This window comes from Phascolarctos cinereus, unplaced genomic scaffold (assembly GCF_003287225.1).
Source record: "Phascolarctos cinereus isolate Bilbo 61053 unplaced genomic scaffold, phaCin_HiC Scaffold_2;HRSCAF=192, whole genome shotgun sequence".
NCBI lineage: Eukaryota > Metazoa > Chordata > Mammalia > Diprotodontia > Phascolarctidae > Phascolarctos > Phascolarctos cinereus.
In genome coordinates this window covers 355,640,966-355,668,342 of record NW_027555625.1, presented here as the reverse complement: position 1 = coordinate 355,668,342, position 27,377 = coordinate 355,640,966, and the positions used below count along the sequence as shown (strand labels likewise).

Genomic DNA, 27,377 nt, shown 5'->3' with positions numbered 1-27,377 from the left:
TTTGAAGTTTGTGTTTAAAAGAGTGCCTTAACTTGGGGAAAAGTTAGCAACTTATGTGGTTATGTGGCTTTAATTTCTAATTTAAGTGTTTATAGGTGTACCTTTTGGATGATTATAGACAGCCTAGTATAGTGGAAATTGAACAGGACTTAAATTTTAGGGAAGCTTGGCTCTGGTTATAACTTTGTTACTTAATAGCTTTTGGCCTTGAGCAAAATCACTTATCTCCTAAGGTATAATTTACTCATCTGTGAAAGGAGGATGGTACCTGTCTGCAAACCTATTCCATATAGGTTTGTTGTGAGGATCAAATATAACTATGCAGAAATGCTTTTGGAAAAGGGCTCCACAAATCTAAATCCTTGCTGCTGATATTTTAAGAGAAGCATATTTGTAAATTAGTTTGCTTTTTTTTTTTTTAATGAGGCAGTTGGGGTTAAGTGACTTGCCCAGAGTCACACAGCTAGTGAGTTTTTATGTATCTGAGGCCAGATTTGAACTCGGGTACTCCTGACTCCAGGGTAGTTTGCTCTTTCAAATCATTAAGTTGAACTTAGATAGTTTTCTATATTTCTGTTCTTCCAAATATTCCTCCATTCTTTCTCTCTTAAGGTTAATATAATAAACAAAGTTCACAAGCTGATGATACAATGAGGCTAAAATTCGTTTTAATTTGTAAGCAGTAATGTTATTTCTTCAACCAGAGGCTCTTAAAACTTGGCAAGTACTGTGTGTTCTTTTATTTCCTTATCCTTGTGTATGTTGTTATTACTTTAGCACACATCTCATGGAGATGGACGTCAAGAAGTTACCTCTCGAACTGGGCGCTCTGGAGCTCGCTGTAGAAACTCAGTAGCTTCTTGTGCAGATGAACAGCCTCATATTGGAAACTACAGACTTCTGAAAACAATTGGAAAGGGAAATTTTGCAAAAGTGAAACTGGCAAGACACATCCTTACAGGCAGAGAAGTAAGTGCTGATTATTACATTTACTTTTGATGTAAAAAAAAAATACAAAGCTACCTTTTGCAATGTGTATATGTATTTGTAAATAAAAATATCTATGATTGCCTGTCTGTTTAAAATGTTAAATGAGTGTGATTCTTCAGTGAATGGTTTTGATAGTTTTCATTATATCATTGATATTTATGTTATATATTTTATGTTACATATGACTATAATACATATTATATATTTTGTCATCTGATGTTTTTTGACATTGGTTTTGCAGATTATGTCTTCATAATCAGAAGTTTAGTCAGCTCTGAAAGTCTTCTTGATGTTTATTGACCTAGGAGAAAGGTAGAACCATGGAAACAGAATAGTTAGGTCAGTTCCTTACTTTTCCTTGTTTCTAAGTCCCAGGCTTCATGGACTAATACTCCGTAATTAGTTGTACAAAATAAATTTATTGAAACAACTCAACTGCTGTTTGACATTAAGGAAACTATAAAACATGTACTTTTCTCTTTTAACCCTTTAATAAAATTCAGTTTATTGATGCCTTTTGTTTTTAAGTCATCTTGAACTCTTCTAACCCTCCTATTGATTCTCCCACCTTATACCTTTTGACTAAGAAAAACAATTAAGTTATAGGCATGTAACAGTGGCCACGCGTGATAGTGTTCTTAATACTCTCCTGTTTCTCTTCATCAGTGGAAAGTTACATTTCATTGTAGTATTTGTTCTCCAGGACATTCATTGTTTTTTGGGTACTTAGCAGTGTAACTTCTTTTTAGAGATCTTTTCATTGACAGTTGTTGTAGTCATTATGTATGCTATTCTTTTGGTTCTGATTGTTTTGTTTTGCATCGGTTCATGAAAATCTTCCCATGTGTCTCATTTGTTGTTCTTATTGCACGTTACATGCCATTCGATTAATATACCATAATTTTTTCAACCATGTCCCAGTTGATGGACCACATTCTTTGTTTCTAGTTCTTGGTTAACATAAAGAATGCTGCTATGGATACTTTGAATCTGTCTTTATGTCTTTGACTTTCTGGGGGTGTATACCCAGTAGTGGGAGCAGCGGGTCAAAGGGTGAGTGTAAACTGTTTAATTACTGTTTACATAAATCCAAATTGACATGCAGATCTGTTAAGAGTTCCATAGTTTATTCACGTGTCTGTTTTCCCACAACTTCTCCAATATTGACATTTCCATTTCTTCTCATTTTTGCCAATTTATACGGAGTGAGGTGAAATCTGTTATTTTAATTTGCATATCTCTTACTGTTAGGGATTTAGAGCATGTGTTCATTTGTAGTTTTCAATAATTCTTTTTAAAACAGTTCGTATATAATTCAACCAGCCAACATTTAAAGAAAAATTAAAAACAATCCTGGCCCATAAGGAGCTTACATTCTTATGGGGCAGACAGTATGTACATAAATAGGTACATAGAAGATACAGAGTAGATAAAAATTTGCTTTAAAGGAAGGAATGTAGAATTGTGGAATAGCTTTTGGTGTTATCTGCACATATTTTATTTTCTGTTTTCAACCCTTTATAATCTGGCTTCTGACCTAATTCTTCCTAAACTTCATTAATGATCTCTTAGTTGCCAGATTCAACGGCCTTATCTTAGACCTCATTCTAAGCCCTCTCCTCCTTGATACCCTTTTCTCTCTGGGTTTTTGGAACACAACTTTAGTAATTATTGGGAAAGCTGCATATAATGTTTGTGTCACATCCAAAAGTGGAATGGTAATGGCTTTACCACTTCCTGGAGATCTTTATGCAAAAATTGAATAACCATTGTTGGAAATTCTGTAAAAAGGATTCTTATTCAGTCATGGGTTAGGCTAAATGGCCTTTGATGACTTTTCCAACTCAGTGAGTCTCCACTGATTATGATTTTACTTTAGGTACCTAGACTATTTGAAGTTGAAGAGATTGTATTAATATACCTTTCAAGCATACTTCTGTATGCATTCAGTTCTGATTTTTTTCCCTGATCACAGACTTTTCCTTTCTTTATTGGTACTTTGGTTTAAGAATGGTAAAATAAAAAGCAGGAGTGACCTATAGGTTAGTTTATATGCATGGTGTTCAAGCCAATGGAGGCTCCAGCTACTTTTCCAGAGGTGGTCTACCATCTAGAAGTGAGTTAACTTAAATCATTTTGGAAATATTGTTGGAAAAGGTGAGGTGGGGTTAGGGAGATGCAGTGTGGAAACATTCGGACTACATGGGTGTTGTACTCACACCTGCAAAATGTAAAAGACCTAGAGGAAGGCCTCTGAGATGGAAGATTATGGACAAGAAGCTCACAAGAGAATACATGGATAGGTTGCAACATCTAGTCATAGAGTGACTACCCTTCCCTTATGTTTAATCTTGTTAACTAGAGTGAGATTTAGTAGTTTGATTACAATAAGTTACTTCTTTACTAGGCTAAAGAAAGCTTGAGATTATAAAACTGCCTCAGGTTTTTTACAGAGTAGCCCCCTTAAGAGAATTATCAATTAAACAGGAGTTTACAAAAATAAAATTACTACCACCTGTATGTTTCTTCCTCTTAATAGTTTTTTCCCATTCAGTTTACTCAATAGTGAAGCCTCTTGCACTTCTCTTGTCCCTTAGGTCAATAGAAATTAGAAATAACTTGCTTACTTTTTAAAAAAAGGGACTTTTTAAGAAAGTGCACTTCATAGTATTATCAGACCTCAAGTTATATTACAAAGCAGCAATCATACAAATGATTTTGCACTGGTTTTAAGATAGAAAAGTAACAATAAACACAATCAGTAAAAAAATAGGAGTCTACCATTTGATAAAACCCCAGATAGAAGATAATCTAAAGAAGTTCATATTTGACAAGAACTGTTGGGAAAACTGGAAAGCAGCTTGGCATAAATTAGGTTTAGATAGTCAGTCTTACTCTGTATACTTCAATAACCTCCAAATAGATATTCTACTTAAAACATAAAAGATCACATCATTTTAAAAAAAATCCTAGAGAATGGAGGTGCTTTTCATAGATAGCTATGGTTGGAAGATAGTTTTAGCCAAAGAAGGGACATAAGTAATTTTTAAAGAACCCATAAATCAGTAAAATGAAAATAAGCAAAAAAATTTGTTGAGTAGGAAAGAAATCTTTATTGATAAAAATATTATTGATAAAATCTGATATCTGTTTGACATCCAAGGTATATAGGGAATTGATGAAAGCATAGCAGATACTGGTTCCACCTCGACAAGTGGTAAAATAACATGCACAGTTTTCAAAAGAGGAATCACAATCAGTAACCATATGATTATTCCAAATCAGTAATAATAGGACATGCAAATTAAAACAGAATTGGGGTTTTGCTTCACATTATATGATTTATCAAAAACATCAAAGAATAGTAAGAGTTTTGGAGGGGCTTTGGATGCATTGTTGGACCTATGAATTTGTGCAACCATTCTGTAAGTATGGCAGATTGTAGTTGTATAAGAAAAGAGATTAAAATGTTCATCTGACCCTGTGATTTTACTACTGTGGTATACCCTGAGGTGATAAAAAGTAGGGGGGGGAAATGTCCAATACATATCAATATTTACAGCAGCTCTTTGTGTTATAGCAAAGAAATAGAAGCAATGTAGTGCCTATCAGTTGGGGAATAACTGGTCATACTGTGGTATATGAAAGTAATAGAATATTGTGCTGTAAGAACTAGTGAATATGAGAAATTCACAGAAACATTAATCAGCATTTATTGTCTTTTGTATGCCAAAATGTATTTTTGTGAACTGATTAAAAAGTGAAATAAGTGGAACCAGTGTAATAATATTAGTGAAAAATGCATTAAAAGAAGCAACTTTAGTGTTACTCTGTTCCAGTCCTATATATTCAGTTCTCTATTAGATGCTTCAGACTAGATATCCTTATAAATATCTCATACTCATCATGTCCAAAAGGGAACAAATAACCTTTTCCCTTTCCACACTCATTCCTCTTCCAGATTTTCTATTTCTGTTGAGGTCACCTCTGTCCTTCTGGTCACCCACATTACCAGCCTTAGTAATTCTCAACTCCTCCTTCTCCCTTACCCTCTAGATCCAATCAGCTGCCACGTCTTGTTGATTGTACTTCCCTACATCTCTCACATTCATTTCCTTTCTTTCCACAGGGCTACCACCCTGATTCAGGCCCTCATCACCTCTCATTTGGAATATTGCAATAGCCTCTGATTTGTTTTCCTGCCTCAATTCTCTTACTTCTCCAACCAATCTTCCATATGGCTGCTAAAGTGATATTTCTAAAGTACAAGTTGACTATATCACTCCTCTTCTCAACGAAGTAATGGCTCCCTGTTGCCTCTAGTAAACTCGTCCTTTTTTTACTTAAAGCTTTTCACAACTTGGCTCCAACTTACCCTTTTAAGCTCTCTGTCACACACATTTTTTTTAATCAATTGATTTTTAGTTTTCAACATTCTTCTGTATAAGCTTTTGAGTTTTAAATTTTCTTCCCAAGACAGCATGCAAGCATATTTGCACGTTAGTCATGTTGTAAAGAAGAATTGAAACCAACAGGAGGAACCACAAGAAAGAAGGGGGGGGGAAAGAGCAAATAGTATGCAAACTCCATAGTTCTTTCTCTGGATAGCATTTTCCATCATGAGACTTTTGGAGATGTCTTAGATCTTTGCATTGCTGAGAAGGGCTAAGTCTGTCAAAGTTAGTCATCACACAGGGTGGCTGTTACTGTGTATAATGTTCTCCTGGTTCTACTTGCTTCATTCAGCCTCAGTCCACACAAGGCTTTCTAGGTTTTTCTGAAGTCTGCTTGCTCGTCATTTCTTATAGCACAATAGCATTCCATTACATTCATATACCACAACTTGTTCAGCCGTTCTCCAATTTATGGGCATCCCCTCAATTTCCAATTCTTTGCCAACCCGTGTAGAGCTGCTATAAATATTTTTGTACATGTGGGTCCTTTTCCCATTTTTATGATCTCTTTGGGATATAACCCTAGAAGTGCTGTTGCTGGGTCAAAGAGTATGCATATTTTTATAGCCTTTTGGGCATAGTTCCAAATTGCTCTCCAGAATGGTTGGATCAGTTCACAAGTCCGCCAACAATGTATTAATATTCCAGTTTTCCCACATCTTCTCCAACATGTATCATTTTCTTGTTTTGTCACGTTAGCCAACCTGATAGGTGTGATGTGGTACCTCAAAGTTGTTTTGCTTTGCAGTTCTCTAATCAATAGTGATTTAGAGCATTTTTTCATATGACTATAGATAGCTTTAATTTCTTCATCTGAAAACTGCCTGTTCATATCCTTTGACCATTTCTCAGCTGGGGAATGACTTGTGTTCTTATAAATTTGACTTAGTTCTTTATATATTTTAAAAATGAGGCCCTTATCAGAAACACTGGTTGTAAAAATTCTTTCCCAATTTTCTGCTTCCCTCCTAATCCTGATTGCATTGGCTTTGTTTGTGCAAAACCTTTTCAATTTAATGTAATCAGAATTATTCATTTTGCATTTCATAATGTTTTCTCTTTTGCTTGGTCATACATTTCTTCTGTTCTCCATAAATCTGACAGGTAAACTATTCCTTGGTCTCCCAGTTTGCTTGTAGTATCAGCCTTTCTATCTAAAGCGTGTACCCATTTTGACTTTATTTTGGTATAAGATGTGAGCTTTTGGTCTGTGCCTAGTTTCTGGCATGCTCTTTTCCAGTTTTTCCAGAAGTTTTTGTCAAATAGTGAGTTCTTATCTCAGAAGCTGGAATCTTTGGGTTTGTCAAACAGTAGATTACTATAGTCATTGAGTACTGTGTCTTGTGTACCTAACCTATTCCGCTGATCCACCACTATTTCTTAGCCAGTGCTAAGTAGTTTTTATGATTGCTGCTTTATCATACAATTTAACATCTGGTGAGGCTAGGCCACCTTCCCTGGCATTTCTTTTCATTAGTTCCTTTGATATTCTGGACCTTTTGATTTTCCAGATGAATCTTGTCATTATTTTCCTAGCTTTATAAACTAATGTTTTGGTAGTTTGATTGGTATGGCACTGAGTAAGTAAATTAGCTTAGGTAGAACTGTCGTTTTTATTATATTAGCTCGGCCTACCCGTGAGCAGACTTTATTTGTGTCACACAAGTTTATGATCCCTCTAAACAAGCCTAATTGCTATTCTCTGACGCCGCTATGCCTTTACCCAGGCTAGTCATCCATGCCTGGAATGCACTCCCTCCTCATTTCTACCACTTAGAATCCCTAGGGTTTTTTTTTTCCCCAAAACTCACCTCAAATGCTATTTTCTATATGAGTTTATTCCTGAATCCCCCTATTGTTAGTCGCTCCCCAAATAATCTTTTTAAATTTTGTATACATAAAACAAATTCAAAATAACAGTGTAGATGTTGTTTCTCCTGAGACAGGGACTGTTTTGTTTTTAATCATTGTATCCCAGTACCTCACACCAGGCCTAGCGCGCACATAGTAGACTCTTACTAAATGTTAGTGCAGAGATGAAGTAAATTACCTGGGGTCACAGATGCAGTATAGAGCCAGAATTTAAACCCAGGTATTCTGACTCCAAAGTCATTAGTCTTTCCATTGTACCATGCTGCTTCTGTCCCTGAGTAATTAAAAAGCTAGTAATGGTCCTAGAGAACAGAGAATGTTCTGTTTTCAGAGGAGAAGCCTGGGGCAGGGAAGCTAGTTGGAACCGTGTACAGAGTGTGGACTTGAAGTCAGAAAGACTTGGGTTCAAAGCCTGCCTCAGATATTCACTAGCTGTACATATGATTGTGGATAAATCACTTAACTTCTGTCAGGCCCAGATAAGTTTCTTCATCTGTAAAATGGAGGAAACTATAGCACCTACCTCACAGGTTCATTATGAGGATCAAATTAAGTAACATATAAAGTGTTGAAGAGCTTAAAAAGCAAAGCCTTGCAGAGCTATATAAATGCTAGTTATCATCATCATTATTACATGCATTAAAAGGGTCACTTGTATTATTTTTACTTAACTATTTTCCTTTGTTCCAAGAGAAGATTCATTCCCAGAATGAAGGTAGAGTGGGATATGCAGCCACTATTGTGATTCAAAAACAAAAGCCATTATTAATACAACTTTTTTTTAAGCTCCCTAAGTATAGAAAGTGGCTTTGATGATTGAGGGCCTTGATTCATTCTGAGTCAGTAAAAAAGCAAAGCCCTTTCGCTGTATTAATACTCAGTTTCAGTTGCTGATATTAAGGTGAGATGAAGACCTTTAATAGTCTTATAGTAGAATGAATGCTGAGAGCTCCACTCAGCCATTGCCTGCAAAGAAAAGTATTACTTAATAAGAGGTGATGACTTAGAAAAAAATTTAAATCCTCATCCCCTCTTTGTTATTCAAGACATCGTTTTATAGTTGGACCTAGCTATGGGGATGATGTTCTAAGCATTTCTGCAGATGAGAGTCCTCTCTCCTGAATGGCTTTTGACATCCTTGGCTCTCACTCTTGTGTGTAATGGTATATAGGATAAAGATTCTTAGCTACCATGTGATTTAAGCCCTGAATATGAGAGGAACCCAAAGCCCTGTCCACTTGTGGTCATAGAAAAATTTAACGTATTTACTGTAGAGGTATATTACCATTGGTAGAATGATGTATCAAATAGAATACTGTATTTGTAGTCAGAAAGATCCGAGTTTGAATTACAGTTGGTCATTTATTTAATCTCTTTCACACTCAATTTTCTCATCCCTAAAATGAGAATAAAGCACCTTTCTCACTGGTTTACGAGGGTCAAAAGGAGATTATGCATGAAAAGTACTTTGTAAACCTTAAAAATGCTATATAAGTATCACCTATTGTTTTGGGCAAAGTTTTCAGAACTGGGCAACATAATTCTCGAAGCTGTTCTGCTTGGCTTTTTTCTTTTGGCTTTCGTTCAGTTCTCTTCTATATGTTAAAAAAAAGAAAGAAAGAAAGAAAGAAAGAAAAACCAAACCCTCGTAGAGATAATCTTAGTCAAGCAAAATAAATTTCAACATCAACGCTGTCTGAAAACATATGTCTCATTCTTTACTTTGAAGCTATCGCTTCTCTGTCATGAAGTGGGTTTTATCATCAGTCCTGGGAGTTGTATTTGGTCATATGGTTCAGCTTATTTCATTCTGCGTTAGTTCATACAGATATTCTCAAGTTTCTCCAAAACCACCCCTGTCATCATTATGACAAAATAAGATTTCATTTCATTCATGTGTCATAATAGCTATTTCCCATTTGGTGAGCACCCTCATAATTTCTAGTTGTTTGCTACAACAAATAGAATTGCTGTAAATATTTTTGTATATGTCTTTTCTCTTTTTTATTAGCTCAATTTGAATATAGGCTTTAGTATTGATAATGGCTAGGTCAAGAGATATGTAAAGTTAGCTAGGATCATTTGCTGTTTTCACTGCAGACCTTCCAATGTCTTCAACATTTGTCATTTTGCTTCTCTATCCAAACGGCCAATCTGATGGGTGTGAGGTGGGGCCAGAGAGGGTTTTTTTTTTTAATTTACAATTTTTTTTAACTAATGTCTTAGAGCCTTTTTTTTTATATGGTTGTTAATAGATTCCTTTGTACTTGTATATTCAAGTACTTTGACCATTTATAAATGGGGATTGGGTGTTCTTATATATTTGAATCAGTACCTTCTACATCTTAGACTTGAGATCTTTATCAGAAAGACTTGCTGCAAAGACTTGTTTCCCCAGTTCCCTGTTTCCCTACTAATTTTAATTTCACTTAGCTTTATTTATATAACATTTTATATAATTAAAGTTGTTAATTTTATCTTCTTATCCTTGTTTAGTCATGAACTTTTCCATTGTCTATGGTTGTGAAAGGTATGTTCTATGTTAACTTTTCTAATTGAACTATGATACTTCTTTTTGTATCTAAACCCCCTATCCACTTGGAGCTGTCTTCATATTTGATATGCAGTGTTGGTCAAAATCTGATTTCTGCCAAACTTCTTTCCAGTTTTGCAAGCAATTTTTATCAAATAGTGTTGTTCTTATCTCAGTAGTTGGGGCTTTGTGTTTATTGAGCAAATACTATGTGCTATTATATTTATTTCTATCGGTATATCGTATACCTCATCTGTTTTACTGATCAGCCTCCCTTTTATAATCAGTACTAAATAGTTTGATGATTACTGCTTGTCTTATAGTTTGAGATATGGTACTAAAAGACTCCCTGTTCACTTTTTCCATTATTTTCCTTCAGTTTCTTCACCTTTTGATACTCCAGAAAAATATTGTCATCTTTTTTTCTAGTTCTCTAAAATAATCCTTTGCTATTTTGATTGGTTATGGTGCTGAATAAATATTGGCCCCTATATCATTTTCCTTTCTTTCTCAAGGAGTTTATCACCTGGCTCACTGTCTTTCCTCCCCAAAGCTTTGTCCTTGTAACTGTAAGAGTTCAACATCATGTTGATTCTTTCTCTAACTTCCTAACCACCTAATTCCTCAGTCTCATTAAATCCTATGATTTATTCTCTTTGCTCTGATTCCTTCTATCTCAGGCACACATAAAGGTGGTCATATGCTGGATCTCATGATTACTGGTAAGTGTTATTTCCTTATTCAAAAACTGTGGCATTCTTCTACCGTATCCTAACTTCATACCATTCTATCTCTGCCTATGTCTTATCCAGCCTACACCTACTCCTTGCCCTCTTTGAGATCTCTGATCCCTTTATCCCTCAGTCCTTTCTCAGCCTGCTTTGATTTCACCTTCCTCTCATTAAACTTGACCCTAGCTAATTAACTGTATACTGCCCTTTACTTTCAAATACATTGTCTCCGTCTCCTATTACTGGTTACTCCTTGCCAAACCTCAGTCCTGGATTACACCCACAGTCTGCCTTGTGAACAGAGCTGGAGGAAGTTACGCAGCTGTGCTTATTGAGTACATTATAAATTTCATGTTATCCAACTTGAACTGAGCCCTCAGCTTGCAGCAGGGCAGTCCTTTTACTCCTCCCAACTGATTCCGTCTCACTCCCCACAAAATTTTTTCAAACCTTTCCTTCTTTCTTTAAGCCTTCTCTGCCTCTTCTCTGCCCCTTTCCCTCCCAGTTGAGAACTTCACTTTTTATTGTACTGAGAAAAGTGAGGCCATTTGACATAAATTCCTTTTCCATTTCTCTTCATCTCAACCCTCCCAGCCCCCTTTTCCCTAGTATCTGGCAGTGAATAGCCAAGACCATCCTGTCTTGGCTATGCTGATAATCCTATCCCCTCCCATCTTCTCCGGCATATTACAACCATAATTTCTACCCCCCACCCTCCCAATCTTGCCTCTCTCTTCCTTCCCACTCCCTGACCCACATCTCTCCTTGTCAGTTATTGGTTTCTTCCCTACTGCCTTTAAACATGCCCAAGTCTCTTCCCCATCCTTAAAAACTTTCACTAGACTTTATCAAATTATTATGCTTTATGTTTCCTACTTGTCTAAGTCAAATGCCTAGAGAAAGTTGTCTATACTTGCTGCCTCTACTTCCTTTCCTTTCATTTGTTTCTCATCCTTTTGCAATCTGGCTTCAGACTTGAAATTTCTCACTCCAAAGTTATATATCTGCTACATGTGACACTGTTGCCTATTTGCTCTTCTCTGGGATTTCCTGACACGATGCTCTCTGGATTCTTCTTCTGATCGTCTAGCCCTTGCTTCTCAGTCTGCATGACTGATTTATTATCAGTATTCTGCTATCTAACCTCTTTAGGATTCCATCTTAATTACCCTGCCCTCTCTCTCAGTGGCTTCGTCTGTTCCTGAGTTTAATTATCATCTGTGCAATAAATTCATGACACACTAATCTATATATCCATGTCCAACCTCCTGAGCTTTAGTCCTGCATTATCGGTTACCTTTTGGACATTTCAAAAGGTTATCCTATAGATAAGTCAAACTCAGAATGTCCAAAACAGATTCAATATCTTTTCACACAAACCCCACCCTTTTCCAAACTTCCCTAATTCTGCTGAAGATGCTGCTAATACTGATAGACTGCCATGTTTGTAACCTTGGCAGTATCTAGGACTCCTTACCATATCTATCTAATCGGTTGCTGTGTTTCTCATTTGACCCCTTCTCTCTACCCACAGCTGCCACCTTAGTTCAAACCCTTATTACCTCCCACCTAGGTGGTAGCAATTGCTTCCTAATTGGTCTTCTGCCTCAAGTTTCTCCCTATTCTGAGCCACTTCCTCCATTGCAGCTTAAATGTAAATTTGACCTAGTCAATCCTATATTTAGTAAACTCCAGTGGCTTCCTGTTACTTCTAGGATAAAACATATGCTCCTTTTTATCTTTTCTTTTTCTTTTTTTTTTCATAATTTTTTATTTTCCCTCAGTTACATGAAACAACATTTTTTAACATTTGTTTTCAAATTTTGAGTTCTAAATTTTCTCCCTTCCCACCCCCCCAAAAAAAACAACTTCAAGAAAAATAAAGCAAAAAAAGTATACTTCAGTCAGTATTCAGATACCATCAGTTATTTCTCTGAGAATAGATAGCATTTTTCATCATAAGTCCTTCAGAATTGTCTTCAATCACTGGATTGCTGAGAATAGCTAAGTCATTCACAGCTGATCATCTTAAAATATTGCTGTTACTTTGTATACAGTACATTTCAGTTTGCATCAGCTCATGCAAGTCTCTCCACTTTTCCAAAAGCATTCCACTCTTCATTTCCCATAGCGCAATAGTATGCCATCACAGTCACATACTTCAGCCATTTCCCAATTGATGGGCATCTCCTCAATTTCCAATTCTTTGCCACCAGAAAAGAGCTGTTATGAATATTTTTATACATATAAGTCCTTTTCCTTTTTGGTTTGTTTTTTTAATCTCTTTTGGGATACAGACTTAGTAATTGTATTGCTAAGCCAAAGGGTATGCTTGGTTTTATAGGCCTTTGGGCATAGTTCCAAATTACTCTACAGAATGAACAGTTGAATCAGTTCACAATTCCACCAACAGTGCATTAAATGCTCCATTTTTCCCACATCCCCTCTGCAGATCTAGTAAGTATGAGATAGTACCTCAGAATTGTTTTAATTTGCATTTCTCCAATCAATAGTGAGAGCATTTTTTCATATGGCTATGGATAGCTTTGATTATGTCATCTGAAACCTGTTTGTATCTTTTGATCATTTATCAGCTGGGGAATGACTTTTGTTTTTATATAAATTTGTCTCAGTTCTCTATATGTTTTAGAAATGAGGGCTTTATCAGAGAAACTTGCTTCAAAAAATTTTTTTTTTCACAATTATTATTGCTGACTGTTACTTCCCTCCATCCCATTCTTCCCGCCCACCCCCCCCTTTATTCTATTCTCTCTCTCCTTTCACCCTGTCCCTCAAAACATTTTGCTTTGGACTACTGCTTTCCCCAATCTGCCTTCCCTTCTTTCACCACCACCCCTTATCCCCTTCCCCTCCTACTTTCCTGTAGGGTGAGATAGATTTCTATACCCATTTGAGTGTTTTGTGTTATTTCCTTTTTGAGCCAGTTCTGATGAGAGCAAGGTTCACGCACTTTTCCTTACCTCCACCCCCCCCTTTCCCCTCCACTGTAAAAGCTCTTTCTTGCTTCTTTTATGTGAGATAATATACCCATTCTCTTTCCCTTTCTCTCAGTGTATTCCTCGTTCATCCCTTAATTTTTTTTTTTGGTTATCATCCCTTCATATTCAACTCATATCACCAACCCAGCAAAACTGAGTATTATCCTTGAGGGGAAAAATTTTATATTCAATGAAATAGAGTACATTCAAGCATTCTTGATGAAAAGTTGAATAGAAAATTTGACTTTCAAATGTAAGACTCAAGAGAAACATAAAAAGGTAAATTGGAAAGGGAAATCATAAGGGACTTAATAAGGTTAAACTATTTACATTCCTGCATTGGAAGATGATACTTCCAATGTCCAGTTTTTCCCCTGAAGGATTATACTCAGTTTTGCTGAATTGGTGATGTAATCTTAACTCTTTTGCCCTCCAGAATATCATATTCCAATTCCTCCAGTCCTTTAATGTAGAAGCTGCTAAATCTTGTGTTAACATAACCATGGTTCCATGATACTTGAATTGTTTCTTTCTGGCTGCTTGCAGTGTTTTCTCCTTCACCTGGAGCTCTGGAATTTGGCTGTAACATTCCTAGGAGTTTTCCTTTTGGGATCTCTTTCAGGAGGTGATCAGTGGATTCTCTCAATTTCTATTTTACCCTCTGGTTCTAGATCATCAGGGAAGATTTCTTTGATAATTTCTTAAAAGATGATGTCTAGGCTCTTTTTTTTTATCATGGCTTTCAGGCAGTTCAATAATTTTTGATTATCTCTCTTGGATCTGTTTTCAAGGGTAGTTGTTTTTCAGTGAGCTGTTTCACATTGTCTTCTATTTTTTCATTCTTTTGGTTTTGTTTTATTGTTTCTTGATTTCTCATAAGGTCATTAGCTTCCATTTGCTCAGTTGTACTTTTTAAGGAATTATTTTCTTCAGTGAGCTTTTGAACCTCCTTTTCCATTTGGCCAATTCTACTTTTTAAGGAGTTTTATTCTTCAGTCAATTTTTGTACCTCTTTTACCGTTTGGCCTAGATTGTTTTTTAAGGTATTATTTTCTTCAGTATTTTTTTTATCAAGCTGTTGATTCATTTTTCATGATTTTCTTGCATCACTCTCATTTCTCTCCCCAATTTTTCCTCTACCTCTCTCACTTGATTTTCAAAATCCTTTTTGAGCTCTTCTGTGATCTGAGACCAATTCATGTTTTTCTTGGAGGTTTTGGAGGTAGGAGCTTTGACTTTGTTGTCTTCTTCTGAATGTGTGTTTTTTGATCTTCCTTGTCACCATAATAACTATTAATAGTCAAGAGTTTTTCCCCCGTTTGTTCATTTTCCTGGCCTATTACTTGACTTTTAACTTTGTTAAAGTAGGGCTTAGCTTCCAGGGTAGAGAGTGTACTGTTGCAAGCTTCAGGGGTTTGTGCAGCTGTTTTCAGTGATACTTCAAGTGCTCAATTCTTCCACGGTGTGTGATCTAAGGAGAGGTGTCTACTACTTTGCTGGCATGTAGTCTGGTCTGTGAATGACCACAAGCACTCTTTTGTACGCTGGAACTATGAGGAGCATCCCCCCTCTGCTGCAGCTGCAAGCTGGCATGTGCTAGTACTCCTCTTCCCCCTGAGACTGCCATCCAGGACTGCGACCCATATCCAGGTATGGGCAAAGCAACAGAGTCCTGCCCCAGTGCTAGCAAAGAGATCCATGTAATCTTCTTCTGATCAGTTGTTCAACCCCTTTACCATCTGTGGGTTGAGAGCTCTGGAAGCAGCTATTGCTGCTGCTGATTCATTGGCTCTCAAGGCCTGCTCCTGGTTTGCCAGGGCCAGGGCTGTGCTGCTGTGGCCTGTGCTGGACTATGTTCCACTCTCGCCCAGATGCAACACAGCTTTCCTGCCAACCTTGTCTTGGGCTGGAAAAATTATTTCACTCAGTCTTCTTGTGAGTTCTGATATTTTAGAATTTGATTAGAGTCATTATTTAAAGATATTTGGAAGAGTTTGGGGGAGTGCTCAGGCAAGTCCCTGCCTTTACTTTACTCTGTTTTCTTGGCTCCACCTCTTCCCTTTATCTTTTAAAGCTCTTCATCACCTGCCAGTAGTCTTTCCAGTTTCGTTACTCTCTCTGTACAAATGAGTCGACTCTTTCTCATATATAAGATGCTCTATCTCTTATTTCTGTGGATTTGCCCTGGCTATGCCAAATGTCTCCCTTCTTCCCTTCCCTTCCCTTCCTCTTATATTCCCTTCCATTCTGTTTCCTGATTTCAGTACTTTGTATTACTATTTATATTTATGCCATATATTTACTTGTCTCTTCTGTTAGTATGTTAAGCTCCTTACAAGAAAAAAATTGTTTCATTCTTTGTATTTGTTTCTCTAGCTCCATGTATGATGTCTGATACATATCTGGGACTCAGTAAATAGTTGGTGATGATTGATTGATAAACTCCTCTGTTTATCTTTTAAAAGAAGTCTAGTTCTAATTTCTCCTTCTAACTGCATTGAACATTATTCTCCCCCTCTTCACATGAAATCTCTCCTGATTTCCTCAACTGCTGGTACTTTTTCTTTTAAACTACTTTATATTTAATTGCTTTGTATCTATTTGAATTTATTCTCTATTACTTATATGTGGACTTGTCTTTCCTGTTTAGTAGCTGCTTTGGAGTAAACATTGCTTTCCTTTGTTGTATTTATATTCCTAGTACCTAGCACAGTGTTTGGCACATAGTAATACTTAATGACATAGTTATTGATTGATTTATAACATATAAAACATTTTGCAGACTTTTAAGCACTCTGTGAATGACATTTGTATTTATTGCTGTGGTGGTTAGGCCAAGTTAGTTTGAACGTAAAGTAATGGAGAGTAATGTAAAATAAGTCTTGAAAGGTAGACTGGATTTTGAAGGGTTTTAATTGCCAAAAGGAGTTTGTATTTTATTCTAGAGGTCATATGTGTGCTTTAGAAAGATTAAAATGTTAGCCCTGTAGAAGATGTATGGGAGGAGAGAGAGCCTGGAAATGGGAAGACAGTGGTCGTAGTTTAGCCTCGGCATGAGGTGATGAAGGGGCCTGATCTGGGGGTGGTGGCCCCGTAATTGGAGAGAAAGGGAAAGCTTAAAGAAATGTGGAAGTAGAATAGACAACACTTGGCAAATAATTAGGTTTGAGGGTTAGGGAGAGGAAGAAGTTAAAATGTTTCAAAGGTGAGCAACTAGAAGAATATAAAAGCAGGAAAGGTAGCCCAGGGAGTTGGTTTAGTAAGTTCCATTTTGAATATGTTATGTTTGAGATGCTTGTGGGACATTCAGGTATAGCTGTCCAGGACGAAATTGGTGATGTCAGACTGGAACTCAGGAGAGGAGCTACATATGTGGATTTTGGAGTGATGTACTTAGAAATGCTAATTATCACCTAGAATTAGAAGATAGACCAAAAGTCCCAAGACAGGCCTGGGAGTAGTAAGCCCACACTTAGGAACAGGAAGAAGTAGAAAATAATGTTACAAAGGTTCTAAAGGTATTGTTATTTCTTCTCCCCCATTAGGATGTTAGCATTGCATTGTGCAATCCTTTCTAACTGTTTGAACAAATTTATTTTTCTAGGTTTCTCTTGCGTTTGTGTTTGTATTTCAGAGTTACTATTCAGCTCTGAACTTTAAATCAGAAATGCTTAAAAGCCCTCTGGTTGACTAAAGTGCATTTCCCTCCTGTAGCACATCACTTAATTTGTGTAGGATGAGTTACTATTGGTTGCAAATCTTTTTGCCTTTTAGAATATTGTACTCCAAGATTTACTCTCATTTATGGTAGAAGCTGGCTGGTTTTCTGTGATCCTGTTTTGATATTTGGTACTTGTGGCAACTCTGAATTTGGCTGTAACAGTTCTGGGACTTCTTTGGGGCTTTCTTTCAGGAGGTGATCAGTGGGTTCTTGGCTTCTGATTCTAGTAGATCTGGGTAATTTTCGTTTATGATTTCTTGAAATAAAGTATCCTGGATTTTGACTTTTTTGAATCTTGGTTTTCAGGAAGTCCAGTGATTTTTGAGCATCTCTTCTCGACCTTTTTTCTTGATCAGTTGTTTTTGATAACAGATACCTTATTTTCTTTTTATTTTATTCTAGTATTTCTTGCTGTATCATGTAGTCTCTGATTCTGTTAGGTATATTCTAATTTTCTCTGTAACCTAGATAAGGTTTATTACTTTGTTTTCTAAGCTGTTTATTCTCCTTCTGGGTTAGGAGTGGGGAACCCACACTAGGTCTTTACTGCAGAGTGTTCATTACTTTTTTATTTTATTTTTTAAATCACTTAATTTCTTCTACCATGCATGTAGATCCTTGTGGGAAGATATCATCAAGGATTTAATAAGCTCTTACTGTGTGCCAGGCTCTGTGCTAAGCACTGAGTGTAAAGGAAGGGCAAAAACACAGTCTCTGCACACAGTGAGCTCATAGGCTAATGGAAGAACAACATTCTAATAACTATGTACGTACAAGATATGTACAGTGTAAGTGGGGGATTATCTCAAAGGGAAGGCATTACCAGTCCTCACTGACTAAGAAAGATACTGGAAACCATATCACGTAAGGATTGGTTGAAGTAACTGGTCATGTTTAGCCAGACTCAGAGAAGGCTCAGAGGGGACATGATAGCTGTCTTCAAGCACATGAAAGACTATCATATGGAGGTGGGACTAGTCTCATTCAGTTTGGCCTCAGAGGACAGAATCAGAAGCAATAGGTAGAAGTTGCAAAGAGACAAATTTCAGCTTGATGTCAGGAAGAACTTCCTAACTATTAGAGGTATCTCAAGGTGGAATGGGCTGCTTCAGGAGGTGAGGGGGTCTCCTTCCTTGGAGGCCTTCAATGTGTGCAGCTGGTCCTGGAGGCAGTAAGACCTGAGTTCAAATCCAGCCTCAGATCCTTACTAGCTGTATGACTCTGGGCAAAGTCAGCCAGTCGGTCAAACATTTATTAAGTGTCTACTAGGTGACAGGCTCTGTGCTAAGCACCGGGAATACAAAGAAAGGCAAATGACAGTCCCTGCTCTTCACGTCTTTGTGCCTCCATTTCCTCATCTATAAAGTGAGGATAAAATGAGATCAATATTTTTTAAGCACTTTACAAACCTTCAAGAGCTATATGAATGCTAGCTATTGTTGTCTTTATCATTTTACTATTGTATGAAAGTAATACATGAACCAGGTGGCTGATGAGTCCCTTCCAAATCTCAAATTCTGTAATTCTGTGAAGGTGCTGCGGACAATCCCAGTGCACACATTCTAGGGTAAGGATTATATGCCTTAGAGCTTGAGACCTTAGGGATCTAGTTCAACCTTCCCATTTTGCTTTTGGCGGTCTGCCAGTTCTTAAAATCCAAGAGTTAGAAGAAATGTCAGAGACCACCTAGTCTAACCCTTAATGGGACAAGAACATGCTCTCAACAACATTCCCAATAAGCAGCACAGCCCATTCCACTTTGGTGAGCTCTTAATAGCTAGGAAATTTTTACTTATTTCACACACACACATACACACACACACACACACACACACACACACACACACACACACACACACACACACACTATTCCTAATTCCCCTAAGACTAGGCAGAACAAGTCTAATATTTCTTCCATATGATGGCTGTCCAGATACTTATGTGTCCCAACAGAATTTTCCCCTCTTCCAAGCTAAACATCCTCACTTACTTCCAACTAATTCTCATCATTCTGGTTGTTCTTCTTTGTATTTGTTGGTCAATTCTCAGTCTTTTGGCTAAGATCATTCCCTAATATTAGGGCCAATAGGGACCTTATCACAAATTCTCTGCTAACCCTAACACATAATTAAATACTGAATCTATAATATCTGTAATACAGAAATTTAAAAAAAAATCTAAGATAAAAAGTGACCTGAAAGAATGAATTAATGAGTAAACTTCCTTCTAGTTCCTTCTGGAACTGTCAGAAAATGGAATGGACCAATAGCTTCAGGAGATAGTGGAGTTCCCCTCAATGGAGATGGTTAAGAAGAAAAAGAGGGGCGGCTAGGTGGCGCAGTAGATAGAACTCCAACCTTGGAGTCAGGAGGGCCTGAGTTCAAATGCTGCCTGAGACACCTGAAACTTACTAGCCGTGTGACCCTGGGCAAATCGCTTAACCCTAATTGCCTCACCAAAAAGCAGGAAAAAAGAAAGAAAAAAAAAGAAAGGAAGAAATTCCTCCTAGTGATTAGAAGCCCTCTGAAAGTAGAATAGACTGTTGTCTCCTCCCTCATTGGAGACATTTAAGTAGAGGCTGGATCATCACTTGTCAGAGATGTGGTAGAAGGGGTTCCTGGATAGGATGGGTTGGACTAGATGGCCCTCTGGGCTTTCTTCCAGCTCAGAAGTCTGTGATTCTGGGAATGGGTGCTGAGTGACAGCCAGCTAATCTGACCTAATGCACGTTCATAGGTTAAAATGTTACCTGTGCCAGGTAGCAGAACTGTTGGAAAGATTCCCTGAATTTCTTGCAGCCCCAAGGTACCATGACTCACTAATGGCAGGAATTTTGAGCACACTTCCTGGATGCTTGGGTAGGAGCAGAGAGTTACCCGGAAGGAGAGATAAATATTATTTTTTACAATATTACATAATAAAAGAAGCAGTACAGTATAGTGAAGAGTTGGGAGACATTTGTTGGCCATGTCACTAACTTGATGTAGGAACTTAGGCAGTCACTTTACATCTTTGATCTTCTGTTTTCTCTATTAAGATGGAATTTAGTAGGGATAAACATACAACTTTGTAGTTGGGTTTAAACAATTAATTTGATAAGTATAAGATGAGAGAGACATGACCGGATAGCAGATCATCTGAAAAAGACTTTGGGGTCTACAAGCCTAATGTAAGCCAGCAATTTGAAGTGGCAGTGAAAAGCTGATATAATCTTTGGCTGCACTGAAGATGTAGTATTCAAAACAAGGGCAGAGATATGTGTTTTATACTCTTCCCTAATTAGATTCCATCTGGAGTATTGTATTCAGTTGTGTAGACCACATTTTAGGCAGTTTTAAGCAGCTAGGTGGTGGATAGGGTCTGGAGTCAGGAAAGACCTGAGTTCAAATCCTGCCTCAGATACTTACTAGCTGTATGACCCTGGGCAAGTCACTTGACCTGTGTCTGCCTCATTTTCCTCATCTGTAAAATGAGGATGATTATATTACTTCCCAGGGTTGTTGTGAGGCTCAAATGAGATAATATTTGTAAATCACTTTGCAAACCTTAAAGTGCCATATGAATGTAGATGATGATGATGATGATGTGGATGACAATGGTGATGGTACTGATAAGTTGCAGAGAATACAAACTAGAAGGCAGAAACAAGGAAGGAGAGCATTCTGGGCATGAGGACAGCCATTGAAAAGGCATGGTGGATTACATAAAAGGAACAGCAAGAAGACCGTCACTGTAGAGGTCTCAGAGGAGAGTAAAGTACAAGAAGATTAGAAATGTAGAAAGGAACCAGGTTGTGAAGGGCTTTAAAAGACAAACAGAGCATTCTGTATTTGATCCTAGACAGTGGGAGCCACTGGAATTTCTTGAGTAGGAGATAAATGTAGTCAGACCTGCACTTTAGGAAAATCATTTGGGCAGCAGTGTCAACTGGAGTGGGGAGAAGCTTGAAACAGGAAGGCTATTGCAGTAGTCCAGGCTGGTGGCTTTTTGATTGGACAGGAAGTATGTACAAGCAGTGTTGTGAGTTTTGAGTATGTGGTGTCAGTTTGAAAAAGGAGTTGAGGATGATATGGAGGTTGCAAGCCTGAGTTACTGAGAAGATAGATGGTAGTGCTGCCCTCAGCAGTAACAGAGAAGCTGGAAAGCGGGGGCGGGAGGTGGGGAGTGAGTTTTATTTTAGACCTATTGAGCCTAGTTTGAGATGTCAAATAGACAGCTGGAGATTTGAAACTAGAAGTCAAGAGACAGGTTAAGGCTCATTGAACCCATGGGAGTTAATGAGGTTACCATGTGAGATAGTCTAGAACGGAAAGAGAAGATAGCTCAGGATAGAGCCTTAGGAACACACCCATGGTTAGTGGGCGTGACCTGGAGGAAGAAGCAACAAAAGACTGAGAGTAAACAGACAAGTAGGAGAACCAGAAGCAGGGGAACAAAATCCTAGACAGGTAACAATATCCAGCAGAAAGGTGTCAAAGTGTCAAAGACTGCAGAAGGGTCAAGAAGGATCAAGATTGAGAAAAGGCCACTAAGTTTGGCAATTAAGAGGTCATTTGTAACTTCAGAGACAGTAGTTTCAGATGAAGGATGTGGTCAGAAACCAAACTACAGAAGGTTTAGGAGACAGCTTTCTGAGGAAATTTAGTCATTTGGGGGAGGAGGTAGAGAACTAGTGAGAATAAATGGATCAAGTTAGGGGTGTGGGCGGTGTTTAGGATGAGGGAAACATGGGTGTGTTTTTAGTCAGTAGGGAAGTAGCCATTGGATAGTGAGAAATTGAAGATTAGTGAGAGTGAAGCAGTTAGAGGAAAGGATGGGAATAAGGGTACACGTAATGGAGGCTTTGGGACGGTTTGTTTGGTCCACTGCTTGGTCTTGACCTATGTTGCTTTGGTTCCTGTGTTGGTCTCTGCCTCCTGGGTTAGACTCTTACTGGCCTTCTGAGGTTCATTTCCCTGGGTCTTCAGGCCTTTCTTTGTTGACTCAGAGTATACTATGGTGGGCATCTTTGTTTCCAATTCTTTGCTACCACAAAAAGTGCTACTATGCATATTTTGATATATATGGAGCCTTTTTGTCAGTGACTTCCTTGAGGCATATGCCAGCAGTGAAATCTCTGGGTCAAAACATATGGACATTTTAGCTACTTTATTTCCATGATTCCAATTGATTTCTATAATGGTTGTGCTGTTTCAGAGCTTCACCAACATTGCATTAGTTTCTCTGTCTTTCTACAACTCCCCAACGTGGACTGTTTTGGTCTTTTGATATATTGCCAATTTGCTGGCTTTGAGGTGAAACCTCCTTTTTTCTTCTGTAGTGATGGCTGTAGAGTGGGAGAAAAGAATGCATAGGGTGGTAAGAATCACACAACTTTTAGATGACTTGTAAACATTAATTTAGCTGTTCTCTTACATGGTAGATCTTTGCTCATTGGAGGAACTGAATTTTATCAATTTTGAGATTCTTGTTATAAATGAAACTAGAAGACAGAAGAAAGCTGTAACTAAATGAAGTGGCTTTTACCTCCTTGGAGAGACAGATGAAAAGAGTTGGAGTGGGTTTTATAGTGCATCCAAAGTCATCCAGAATCATTGTTTTAGTAGCAGCACTATTAATGATTCAAATTGGGAAGGGGTATTTTAGATAAGCTCATTCATTTGGGTGATTGGTTCCTTGGATGTTTGTCTGATTCTTAATCATGCCTATCAGTACTTCTGTTTTTACCTCAATACTACTGAAATGCCAACCTGGGGAAAAAAAAAAGAATCATCAATGCATGGGGTCATCTTCTTTTGCAGTACTCAGAACTATATGCAAAAAAATGAAAATATTTGTAGCTTATGTGCCAGCATCTTTTTTGCAGAAGTTGAAGTTGTAGAGAAATTCTATGAAAACTCAACAAAACCTTGCAGATTAAATCAAAGTATACTTTTTGACTTTGTGACTTCAGTGTTAGGATGGAAATAGAAAAGAACATTGAAAAATATTGCAGTGGCTGATAGGGAAATGTGTTCTGCATGATTTCATATGTATCATATAATTGCTGGCCTTCTCAGTGGATGGGGGATGGACTAAAGAAAGGGAGAATTCTGAACTCAATTTTTTAAAAAATGAACACTAAAAGTAATTAATAAAATATTTTTATAAAAGGAAAATGTTATTCAGGAATAAGGAATGAGAGAGACCAAAGTCTTGTACAATACACAGAAACCTCATTGCCAATATACCACGAATATTTTCATAAAGAAAAAAATTAGAAGGTGCTAGACATGGGAACACTGAATAACCTCACAAAAAGTTAAATTGATTATATTTTAATAGGTGTGAAAGTGATTCTTTACGGATGTGTGAGTCATTCTTGAATCATCTGTCTGTGTATTGTCAGATCAAAAACTTGTTAGGACAAGAACTAAAATCAATTCAAAACTAAAACAAAGAATGGAAATTAGAGAAAGATAAGATTTTCAATTTTAATAGCTCTATACCTGTGTACATGGTTTACTGATGCTGAAAGGTGGGAAATTAGATGAAGGAAAAGATCCAGATTATAATAATTCCATATTCAAGTTCAACTAATATAAATAAATTACCATAATGAGGATACTGAAAGAGTGTTAAGATTAAATCAGTGAATATTTTATTTAATTGCCAAGAAGAAAGCTGTAGCAGCCAGGGGCACACTGTTGTAGAATATAAACTAATTTGTAAACTCTTGAAGGAGCATGGTGAAATATTAGGTACAGTATCCTTTCGTAAAATAGCTGAATTCAATGGAGAGGAAAAAAACATTAGTGAAAGTTTGGCAAGAGGCCCAACTCAGCAGAATTCTTAATTGGAATTTGTGAATGAAAGTTTTCCCTATTTAATATGTATATGGAAGAGATTTATAGTAGCATAATGAAAATGAGTCTTAGAGTTAGGGTGACATAGTTTCATGTCTCTTTTCTGATATTAGTATGTGGTGTTTAAGATATTTGTCCTATAAATATACCTGTTATTATTGTATGAAATATAAATGAATATTTTTTGTTAAAACTATTGTAAACATTAATTTCCACAGAAGCATGTTTTTGTTTTGATTAAAAACAGCACTGTCACAAATGAGAATCATTGTTAGCAAAGTTTGGTGTTTTATAGTTCCTTGAATTTTTGCTTGTTCCTTTTGGGGAATAAGCATTTTTAGAATTTTTAACCATGCTAGTTAGTCTATGCTTTTAAAGCACAAATTCTTAAACTTCATAATTTTTCTTTTTTCCCCACTAGGTTGCAATAAAAATAATTGATAAGACTCAGTTGAATCCAACAAGTCTACAGAAGGTAAGGCTGTTTATCATGTGAACATTATTGGGGGAAAAAATTATGCTTTTTAACCATCATTCTTTTCCCATTCTATTTCTTAAATTCTTTAATATTTATTCTTTTCATAGTTAGTGCAACACAACTGTTTTCTCTCCAAGGTGCTTTGATAGCATGAAATGTCTGTGTGAGAAATTTCTTAAATCTATTAAAATTTCAAACTTTTAAGAGTTGCAAAGGCCAAAAAGTTAATCATTTGGTAGCCAGCTTTCTATGATGAACCTCACTTTGCTTAGTTAAGCAAAGTCTTCTGAGGCACACTTAGCTGAGCCCATGTTTGAAGCTCATAAAATTGGTACAACTCAGCAGAAGACCTATCCTTCTAGTACCAAAAGTCATCAACTCATCATGGTGCATTATTGACATAGGACTGTATTACAACTTCATTATTACCCTACATGAAGAAGTTTTCAAATGGAGATGACTGTGTAAAAAGTATCTGCCATGCTTGAAGCTGAAGCTTTTAATTACCGTAAACCTATAATTTAGAAAATATTGAAATCTACTAGAAATTTGAATAATGTTTATAGGCCACTTTTACTGAGAAAGGCAATAAAAATCTAACGAATTAAAAGGGAAGAGGCACCATTGGACAGTGGAAAGGGTTTTTGGATTTAGAATCTGAGGACCTTGGTGCAGACCTTGGATCTGTTGTACTACCTATGTGACTTTGTATAAGTTTCTTACCCTCTTCAGGCCTTAGTTTCCTCATTCGTAAAGTGAGAGAATCAGAGTAGACAGCTGCTAAGCCCCTTCCTGCTCTAAATCTGATATTATAAGTTTAAGTCAGATGTTTTATTCACATGTATATACTGAAGGATCTAAGATTAAGACTCTCTTAAAAAATGTAAACTATTTAGCATTACTGTCTTCAAGTTGTTAGACCATGTTCAAGGGAAGAATGGTAATGAATAAAAGTGAAGAGATCTAACTTTTGTATCCTATTCCTATTGTAATAATCCTAGCTCTATGCTGCTGAACCACAATGGTTCAATGAGCAAAGGAATGATAGAGGTCACTGCATTTTTAAAAGTCTCATTGGCCTGCTTAGTGTTTTGGGGTAGTGCTCCTATCTACCTTGGAACTGTGACCAGGACCCCTGCTTCCTTGTGACTGTGTGACATAAAAGCTCCTCTTTGCCCTGGAAATGTGATCCAGAACTGCATGTGGACAATAGAATTGCCAATCAGTGCCAGCCAAGGGTTCTCTGTAATCTCTGACCAGTTGTCCAACCCCCTTACCTAGTCTCTGGGCTGAGAACTCCTGAAGCTGCCACTGTTGCTGCTGCCATGTGTGTAGGCCCCAGGCAGATTTCCACTGCTGCTGACCTCTTAAGTTTTCTTAGGCTGGAAAAATGTCTGATCCTGACCTTTGTTGGCTTTGCTACTCCAAAATTTGATTTGAGGCATTATTTTAAACTTGTTTGGAGGATAATATTGAGAGAGTCCAGCTGGGTTGCCTCTGATCCTCCATATCATGGCTGTGCCACTGTCAGCCTAAGGGTTTTTGTATTCTGAGGAAAGAGCCAGTAACTGCTAAGATTGAAGTGGAAAGATGCTAAGGAAATGCTCTGCGGAGCTCCTGGAGGATATGGGAGGGGGTTGGGACTGAGCATATAAATAAGAAAGTTTATCTTAGTAAAGAAATGGGGTCAGACTAGAACGGGTAAAGAAGTTTTGAGGTATATTTTAAAGGGAGAATTGATGAATGGCTTGGATTCCAAACCCAAATCCTCTTTCTGAAATTTCTTTTGATTAGTGTCCTTGGTGCTTCTGAAAATAATAGTTAATTAAAAATGTTAGTCTTGCCAAATGGCTTATGTTGTAGCATTTTCCCGGTTTGTTTTTTTGTGGGTGGGTGTGTAGTTAAAAGATGACTTCTCTGAATTACATTTCCAGTTTGATATATAATAAGACTTATTTTCAGATGTCACAGGGCCTTGTTAAATTTTATTTTATTGGTTTTTATCCTGTCTTTGAGAAACAAGTAATAGTTCAGTTTTTTTTTTATCTTTTTGGTGAGGTAATCGAGGTTAAGTGACTTATCCAGGGTCACACGGTGTCAAGGGTCTGAGGCCGGATTTGAACTCAGGTCCTCCTGACTCCAAGCCCATAGTTCTGTCCTCTGCACCACCTAGCTGCCCCTAATTCAGTTCACTTCTGAGGAGTTAATTAAGCTGTCTCTGAAGAAGAGATGAGAAAATGTACCTCCCTTCCTGTGTTGACGTGGTAGGAGAGTATGGGTATGAAACATTACATACACCTTCAGGCTTATTTGAAATATTGGTTAGTTTTGCAGAGTTGCTTTTTTCCCTTTTTTTCTTTTAAAAAAAATTCTTTGTTAAAAAATGATACAGGGGAGATAGAGCTAGACTTGGAGTCAGGAAGACCTGTGTTCAAGTCCTACCCAAGTCACTTAATTTTTTCAGTGCACCCAAGGGAACTCTAAAATTGTAGGCTGTAGAGAAGAGGGTGATTTGCATCAGAAGTTCCTCACTCACAACTTCAAATATGTATGAGATCAGAGGTCTGATCCCTTCACAAAAATAAACAAAGTATGGCTCTCTAGGTAGAAGTAGAGGGGTACACACGTGTACATTATATGTTAAGATTATGTAGAAACAATATCTGTAAGAATGAATAAACTTAAGTGAATTTTACACTTCAGGGTTCTAGATGATATTTAGTGTAAATGAAGAGGCATAATGAGGAGAGAACT

At 37.2% G+C, this 27,377-nt stretch overlaps 1 protein-coding gene across 6 annotated transcripts in view; it reads left to right on the top strand.

Moving 5' to 3' along the window:
* MARK3 (microtubule affinity regulating kinase 3) overlaps positions 1–27,377 on the top strand; it is a 128,362-nt gene that overhangs the window by 19,164 nt on the left and 81,821 nt on the right. For all 6 annotated transcript variants that reach the window (XM_020971220.2, XM_078150395.1, XM_020971218.2 and 3 more), the window contains 2 exons: positions 778–969; positions 24,567–24,620. In XM_020971220.2, the coding sequence (XP_020826879.1) occupies positions 778–969; positions 24,567–24,620 (246 nt within the window). The remainder of the gene's footprint in view (positions 1–777; positions 970–24,566; positions 24,621–27,377) is intronic.